Source organism: Octopus bimaculoides, chromosome 7 (assembly GCF_046866305.1).
Source record: "Octopus bimaculoides isolate indiv1 chromosome 7, ASM4686630v1, whole genome shotgun sequence".
Lineage (NCBI taxonomy): Eukaryota > Metazoa > Mollusca > Cephalopoda > Octopoda > Octopodidae > Octopus > Octopus bimaculoides.
In genome coordinates this window covers 76,512,337-76,521,612 of record NC_142934.1, presented here as the reverse complement: position 1 = coordinate 76,521,612, position 9,276 = coordinate 76,512,337, and the positions used below count along the sequence as shown (strand labels likewise).

Sequence of the window (9,276 nt, the reverse complement as noted above, 5' to 3'; positions counted from 1 at the left end):
TTTTGTTTGATTAAAGCTAGCTAGCTGAACAGACAACCTTCAATCAAAGATTTTTTCCAAATCAAACCATGCTGTCTAGTTAAGATCTGCATCTAGAACTACATTATTCAATGTACTCTTCCTCCTCCACCACCTCCTCATCATAATTTAACACCCATTTTTCCATGCTTGCATGGGTGGAACTACTGTAGAAGACACTTGCCCAAGTTGCCAGACAGTGGGACTGAATCCAATACCACATAATTGGAAAGCAAGCTTCTCATCCACATAGCTACATCTGTGCATGTTCCTTGTGTAACCAGGTAGTTTTAATTTTAAATCATTTTGTTGTTGTAAGTGGCTTATGGGTGCACTATGTACACAACCTCTTATATTCTGTAACTCATTGACAAAATATTGGCAACCCAGACAAGTCTGAAATAATTTTGGACAAATTTATTGAACTGTTTGTATACCTCTGTTCTTGGTTCTTTCTGTTTGCCAAATGCAGTACCTTTGATTATTCAAAGTATATTTGCATTTTTGTTACTATGTCTTCAATGTGTGTTTTTGAATGTTGCGGGTCATTAGTGTTTTGCAGTATGTTAATATTGTAAATGTCTCACATGAAAAACTTAATTATCTGTTTTCCATGCTGGCATGGATTGGACAGTTTGACAGGATCCAGTGAACTACAAGACTGCATCATATTCCATGCCAGTTTTGGCATGATTTCTATGGCTAGATGCCATTTCTAATGCCAACCACTTTAGTGTACTAAGTGCTTCTTTTGTGCCAACAACACAAGTGGGTTGCCAAGTAAATTGAAAGACAGGATAGAAGAAAAAAAGGAAAAGCCCTTACAACTAAGTGCCAGGGGCAAACAGAGGTGTCTTACTTTAGGGAAAATACACGTAGACAACTTACATTATAGAAGGATTGTTGGAAGTATCTGGGAAAAAGATAAAATGGGAGCAATGGCGTGTCAGATCAAAACCGTCAAGACGAGATGATATGGGCAGTGGATAGGAGGGGGAGGAGGATCAGGAGTCCTAACATGTTTGTCTTTGTGTATGTTGATTGGTTACTTTTAATGTTGTGTGCTGGTAAGAAAGCAGATGGTGGATCTGATAGGTGTGGAGCCAGTTATACAGATGGTTAATTTGTGTAAGTTGGAGTAGTTGCCAACCTGTCTGGAGAATGTAAAGTATGTGTGTATGATGTCAACTCCATAAGAAGCTGTATGTTTGTGTATGAGTGTTTGTTTTGAAGAGATGTAGGAAAATCATAAATTGGACTAAGTGGAAGGATACACTCCTGCGTTACTCTGTATTTTCAATAGAGAGATTCTTCTAGAGTTGCAGAATCTTTCCTTCAGTTATAACCAGTTTTACAAATTTATTTTTGTCTGTTTAATTACTTCATGTTGTTTACTTAAAAATACAAATGCTATTTAAAATATCAATTTATATCGCGTTCTGTTTTTAGCACTTTAAATGCGATTAAAAACAAAAGAATGAACAGACATTTTATTCTAAAGGGATCCAAAAGATACTGGATGGCAAATAAGAAGCGATTGGTGTGATGGACAGTTAAAGTAAAGCAGAGAAATCAGTCATTGAAAAACAAGCAAAGAAAATCTCACATTTGTCATGTCTTCAGACTATTTACACAAGTTTGTTGTTAATAAAAGATTCAGTGAATTCTTTCAGTTTATCTTATATTTCACATTATTGTTTTACCATCTATATTTCCATATTTGAATAAGTCAGGCAGGATTAACTGATGCAAATTTTGTACAGTCGGATGCATTTCTTGTCACCAACCTTTGCTTATTCCAAAGCAAGGTAAATAGTCTTTCACAGGAGATTGCAAACAGCACCACTTGTATGAGAGTAATATCTTTTTACAATTAATGCTTGACGCCAAAACAAGGAGGCTGAAATATTCATAATCATAACCATACACACAGATGCATAATGTGCAACAGGCTTCTTTTCAGTTTCCATCAATTAAATTCACTCACAGGGTTTTAGCCAATCCATACAGAGGCTAACAGTAACACTGCGCCTGAAACTACATGGTTGTGAAGTGAACTACTTAAGCAGCCAACCACACCTGTGCCTAAACATCTAAGCTTTAAAATGGTAACCAGCTACAAAAGATGCATTTATGATGCAGGTCTGAGTCTTGCTGAAATCATTTCATTCACTCCAACTACCTTTCCTCTTTGGTTCACACACTTTACTCTTTTCACTGTTGCATCTTTTAAATATATATATATATATATATATATATATATATATATGAATGTATATCTCATATATATATATATATATATATATATATATATATATATATATATATATATATATATATATATATATATATATAATATATATATATATAAATATACATCTCATATATATATATATGTATATATATCATATATATATATATGTATATATATATATATATATAAAAATATCTCATATATATATATAAAAATATCTCATATATATATATAAAAATATCTCATATATATATATAAAAATATCTCATATATATATATATATCTATATCTCATATATATATATATATCTATATCTCATATATATATATATATCTATATCTCATATATATATATATATATATATATCTCATATATATATATATATATATATCTCATATATATATATATACACATATATATATATACACAAACACACATATATACACACATACATATACATATATATATATATATATACACACACACATATATACATATATATATATATATATACACACACACAACATACATTGTAGAATTATTCCTTATAATGTACAAAACTGATTCACCAAATAGTTTTTCATGTGAGACATTTACAATATTAACATACTGCAAAACACTAAATCTTGGTATAAACAAATACATTTTCAATTCCACACCATGTCTAAATACGTGCATCGGCATGTAATATTATTATGCATATATATATATGTAGGTATGTATGAGCGAGTGTACATATATACATGTATATATGGACATATGTAAATGAATGTGATGAAGTGGACAAGAGGTGAAGGAACTGGAAGGAAAATGTATATTACTGTAGTGATAAAATTAAAAATCTATGTTCATTTATCACACAAAGTCATTTATGTTTCAAATAAAGCGATCTATACGCAGAGTCTTTTAAAATTCTGTATACACACTACTTATATAAATACTGTAAAGTCTGTATGCATTTTTAAACAGCCTGGGTTACACTTTAGCAAAATCATCTAAAACTGTTGATAGAACTCAACAAATAGAGAAGTTTTCTTTTTGTAGTTCCACATACAAATACTGCTACTGTGGTTAAAAATATACCCCTGAATTGGGTCGCATTAATTTGATCCTGGCATCTAATATTCTGGACTTGGTGGTTTTGGTTGGCCAAGCATGTAGTCATCGAAAGGCAAAGCTGTTCCTGAACTGATGGAATCTGGAAATAGAGAAGATAGAAAAGAGATATGTCAGTGTACAAGGATCTTGCGCCGCTGTCGTCATCATCATCATCATCATTTAACATCAGTTTTCCATGCTGGCATGGACTGGATGGTTCAACAGGAGCTGGAAAGGCCAGGAGCCACACCAGCTTCCATTGTTTGTTCTGGCATGGTTTCTATGGCTGGATGTCCTTCCTAATGCCAATCACTTTACAGAATCTACTGGATGCTTTTTACATGGCAGTAGCACCAGTATCAATTCTACTGTGGTGGATGGGTCTTGTTGAGTACAGCAAGGTGCCAGATATCTCAGTCCTTTGTCACCTCCTTCATAAGGCTCAGTGATTTGAGATCAGCCTTCAGTACTTCATTCCATGTTTTCCTGTGTATCAACAAAAAAAAATGCTGCTGCTGTTGCTCTTACAATTTACAACCCTAGTTACCATACGAAAATTGAAGTGTACGGCAGCAGAGCAATGGATGAGAGAAAGTCTATAGGAGAGAAAATGACCCCTTCTCAGAAAGAAAACTATTGGAATTATAGACAACATCCCTTTATGACTTCACCTGCTATTTAAACAGAAGTGAAAACACAACACCCAGGACCTTTTGCAGGGCCTTGAGAATGATAGAAGCAAACGGAGAAACCTTAATCTCTTTAGCATTCAGATTACTCTGAATGCCTTTCAGCATTTAAACTGACCACATCCATCCCAAATATTTTACCTGTTTTATCTTCAAACTGGCTAGATCTGGCCTCTCACACCTACCCTACAATGTCATTCTAAAAACAAACAGTCACATCATCGAAATATGTGTATGTATATATGTATGGAAGTGTGTATGTTTGTGTGATAGATGAAAATGAGTGTCACTGTCATATAAGCAGTGTCGTTCGTTCTAATATTCCATGAAAACATGTCTGGGCCATGGGGAAATATCACCTTGCTCGAAAAAACAGAAGAAATACCATACCAAATGAAACTTACCAAATATCCAAAGAGGAGTAACACTAATCATGGATGGATGATACTCCTCACCAATATAGATACTAGCATTACATATCGTGTTCTTCACCTGTATAATATAATATAAAAAGAAAGGCTGTTAATTTCAGTGCTATTTCAATAAATGTATTATTGATAGGGGCTTCTTGTTCATGAATCGATTATATAAATATGTGTAAGTGCAGCATGCTTAACAACCTTATCATTAAACAAAGGCTTTTGAATAAAAGATTTAGATTATACTTGTGACTCTTTTTTTCCCAAAGACACAGAAGTCTGATGCAGGCTCCTGTCTGGCCAGCTCCTGTCAAACCGTCCAATTCATGCCAGCATGGAAGGAGGATGTTAAACAACAATAACGGTGACAACAACGATGATGAGTATAATCATATGTCTTCCCTACAGCAAGACACTTGTTTCTATCTCTCTATCATACTTTAAACTCTCATTACCCGGCACAAAGCCACTTCCCTCAGTACTACACCCCTTAGTTGAGTGGGCCTTGTCTTGTAAGTTATTTGGTGATTTCACTGGTGCAGCTGCCATGTAAAAAGTACCCAGTACACTCTGTAAAGTGGTTAGCATTAAGAAGAGCATCCAGCTGTAAAAACCAAAGTAGACACTGGAGCTTGATAATCCTCTTGCTCACCAGCTCCTGTTGAACTGTTCAATCCATGCCAGCAAGGAAAACAGACATTAAATGATGATGATATACACTGATAAAAATATACATCTAAGTGTATAAATATATAATCCTCCTCCATACCATGGAAACATTGTGCTCCTAAAAAACTTGCTGTAATGTGGCATTTAATATGAAACAAATTTTACCAAAGATTTCCATATTAGATGGAAATCGATGAACATGGAATTCAATGGGAAAATACACTCTATGCTATGAAATTCCATGTTTCATTACAAAGTATGTGAATGTGATCCTTCTGTAATGCAAGGGATGTCTGTATATGAATACAGATATAGGTACATATATGCATCACTGGGTGTACAATGTCAGTGTGCATGTATGACAGAGTGTAAGTATCTTGAGAGAAAAGTTGGGCATAAGATGCATCAGATGTGGTGTGCAAGAGAGATAGCTGTGCTGGTATGGGCATGTAATGCATATGGACGAGAACAACTGTGTAAAGAAGTGCTGATTTCTACCTGTGGACAGAACTTGTAGAAGAGGTAGATACAAGATGTGGCATGAGGTGGTGAAGCATGATCTTCGGATGTTGGTTCTCACAGAGATAATGACAAGTGATCGAGACCTTTAACAATTTGCTGTGCTACAGAAGACTCATCAAGCCAAGTGAAAATTGTAGTCGTGGCAGTGCTGCTGACACGTAAAAGGTACCCATGTTGGTGACACACAGAAGGATACCCACTACACTCTTGGAGTGGTTGGCATTAGGAAGGGCATCTAGCTGTAGAAACCAAACCACATCAGACTGGAAACTGGTACAGTTCTCCACTTAACTGGCTCCAGTCAAACTGTCTAACCCATGCCAGCATGGAAAATGGATGGTAAATAATAATGATGATGATGATGATATGAATATATGTCAGCCAGTTCAACACACTGTTTCCATTGTTAAGAATGCAGTAGACATTACATGACTTCTAATTACTTACTTTTCCTCCACACAGCTGCAATAACTGAATCAGATCCTTCTTTGGAGGGGCCTTAACAGCAGAGACATAGATACTCCCACACTCATCGAACACTTTAGGGCCAGAGTTGAGCTGCTTCTGTTCACGATATAACTGTAAATAATAACAATGCAAAAAGATAACCCAGGTAGAATAAAAGCCACACTGCATCAACACATGCACGCACACACACAAAACATTCATAAACGTCACTAATACATACATGCATACATACACACATATTATATATATCTCTTTTTACTCTTTTACTTGTTTCAGTCATTTGACTGCAGCCATACTGGAGCACTGCCTTTAGTCGAACAAATCAACCCCAAGACTTATTCTTTGTAAGCCTAGTACTTACTCTATCAGTCTCTTTTGCCGAACCGCTAAGTTACAGGGACGTAAACACACCACCATCGGTGTTGGGGGGACAAACACAGACACACAAACATACACATACACACACACACACACACACACACACATATATATATGACAGGCTTCTTTCAGTTTCCGTCTACCAAATCCACTCACAAGGCTGCAAATTAATTGTACAGCATCTTGTAACTCTGAGATTTTGATGATGACCCTGTTTATTTTTAAAATGACTTTGTAGGGTAGGTGTGAGAGGTCAGAGCTGGCTGGTTTGAGCATAAAACAGGAAGACAATTTTGGCCTGATATGGCCGGTTTAAACACTAAAGGGTTAAATGACTTCTGTATACATATTTATCCAAAACAACATTGCGTGTTTGTATTTTGTAACCAAATCCTTAAATTTTATTATCTTTACATATTATACTCTTTACTCTTTTACTTGTTTCAGTCTTTTTTACTGTGGCCATGCTGGAGCACCGCCTTTAGTTGAGCAAATCGACCCCAGGCCTTATTCTTTAGAAGCCTAGTACCTATTCTATCAGTCTCTTTTGCCGAACCGCTAAGTTACGGGGACGTAAACACACCAGCATCGGTTGTCAAGTGATGTTGGGGGGATAAACACAGACACACAAACACATACTTATATATATACATATATACGACGGGCTTCTTTCAGTTTCCGTCTACCAAATCCACTCACAAGGCTTTGGTCAGCCCGAGGCTATAGTAGAAGACACTTGCCCAAGGTGCCGTGCAAGCTACTTACCACACAGCCACTCCTGCGCCATGTACACTTTTATTAAACCCTTCCTAACAACCATCCATGACACAAGGAAAAATAGGGGACAACAGCAGAAAGGGAAGAGGAAGAGTAATGTCAGAATGTCAGAAAGGATAACTCTCGGTAAGAGAGAGGGTAAGTGATGGATTTCTGTATAAATATTAACAATAACAATTTCTTAAATGGACATGAAGTCTCTGGCAAGCAGAGTTGAATGTTTTGGTGAAAGACAAACACAACACTGGATCACTAAATCTTAGCAGCATAACCTTACCTGGGCCACAGGATAGCTAGCAACCAACTCAAATTTATTCTCATCCAACCAACAGCCGGCCTCCATTGATGCTGACACCTGCAAGGAGAAAACAGAAACTCATATTTACTTCTATGACATCAAAACATAATAACATAACAACATCAGACAGTACAGAGCTAGCTACAATAGTTGTTTCATGATATCCAATTCTTAGTTACTGCACAGTATCTAGTCCCTATATGGTTCCATAACTTTCATACAGCATCTAGTTCACACTAAACTGCCTAAACTTTGAAAACTTTGAAATGGTACCTAGTTCATTCTATGGTACATTTTTCACTACATGCTGTCTAAACCTCCATATGGCACCTAATTCATCATATGCTACCAAGACTTCCACATGGTACTGAGTTCATATGGCACACCACATGCTACCTAGTCCACTACAGTTTAGCATATAGTATGCCTAGTTCAATGTATGGTACCTAATCCACTATATGGTATTAGTCTGGATGCTAGGGCAGCAGACTCGCGGTCATAGGATCGCGGTTTCGATTCCCAGCCCGGGCGCGTTGTGAGTGTTTATTGAGCGAAAACACAAAGATCCACGAGGCTCTGGCAGGGGATGGTGGCGAATCCTGCTGTACTCTTTCACCACAACTTTCTCTCACTCTTACTTCCTGTTTCTGTTGTGCCTGTAATTCAAAGGGTCAGCCTTGTCACACTCTGTGTCACGCTGACTATCCCCGAGAACTACGTTAAGGGTACACATGTCTGTGGAATGCTCAGCCACTTGCATGTTAATTTCACGAGCAGGCTGTTCCGTTGAACGGATCAACTGGAACCCTCGACGCCATTAGCGACGGAGTGCCAACAACAACAACAGCATCTAGGTACCTAGTTGACTATAGAATATCTAGTACCTAGTTCACAATATGTGTCTCAATTAAGGTATATTCTGGGTCACTTTATAGTAGGACCTCACAAAGATCACAACTCATCAGTTGATTCAAGCATCATTCAATATCATCTTAACTGTTTCTTTTTAAGGGTACACTCAAACACATACACATGTGTGTATATATTTGAGTGTACCTTGTCTTAACACTATGTGATGTTTGTAAACAAGAACCTTTTAGTGCAACGTGCAGAATGTAAGCATCCACACAGACATACACACATGCATATTTACTTCAGACAATTTCCATCTACCAAATTTACTTGCAGAGCACTGGTTGACCAGGGTTATAGTTTCTGTCTGCCCAGTGCTACCAAGACAAATTCACTGAGTCTTTCCTATATAAACTTGCAAACCTACTACACCCAAACATATCAAAGGAAGTAGTGTCATTTAGTAAGTCACAAAGAAGTCAAGGTAAATGATGCTACTGAGTACAGTATTTTAATGTGTATAAGGAACATTTTTTTTTTTTTTGTTAAAAATTAGGTTAAAAAAATATGGGAGTTTCATATACATGGATAGTATTATAATCCTTTACAAAACTTTTTTCCCAAATTTTAAGCTCCAAAAATTAGGGGATTCCTTATACACGTTAAAATACAGTATGTTTACACTGTTAATCCCAAGAATAGAAAATGATTTTACTTGTAGCTCCTTCTCCACACACTCCACAGACTGATGTGGCTTGAGGTTCTCAGCTGCTTTGCAGAGTGGATGTACACAACATACCAAGAAGCATGTGAACTACATGGATTCATACACAG

At 36.5% G+C, this 9,276-nt stretch overlaps 2 protein-coding genes across 6 annotated transcripts in view; one reads left to right on the top strand and one right to left on the bottom strand.

The window, feature by feature from the left end:
• The window catches only part of LOC106878138 (uncharacterized), a 56,731-nt gene extending 55,041 nt beyond the window's left edge, over window positions 1-1,690 (top strand). Inside the window, exon 29 of the mRNA XM_089355543.1 lies at window positions 1,468-1,690. Coding sequence (XP_089211669.1) covers window positions 1,468-1,475 — 8 coding nt within the window. The 3' untranslated portion in view covers window positions 1,476-1,690. The remainder of the gene's footprint in view (window positions 1-1,467) is intronic.
• A 1,379-nt stretch (window positions 1,691-3,069) lies between these two features.
• LOC106878145 (microcephalin) overlaps window positions 3,070-9,276 on the bottom strand; it is a 29,004-nt gene continuing 22,797 nt past the window's right edge. For all 5 annotated transcript variants that reach the window (XM_014927267.3, XM_014927265.3, XM_014927268.3 and 2 more), the window contains 4 exons: window positions 7,570-7,647; window positions 6,117-6,248; window positions 4,464-4,551; window positions 3,070-3,470 (listed from right to left, as the gene is read on the bottom strand). In XM_014927267.3, the coding sequence (XP_014782753.2) occupies window positions 3,391-3,470; window positions 4,464-4,551; window positions 6,117-6,248; window positions 7,570-7,647 (378 nt within the window). In that variant the 3' untranslated portion in view covers window positions 3,070-3,390. The remainder of the gene's footprint in view (window positions 3,471-4,463; window positions 4,552-6,116; window positions 6,249-7,569; window positions 7,648-9,276) is intronic.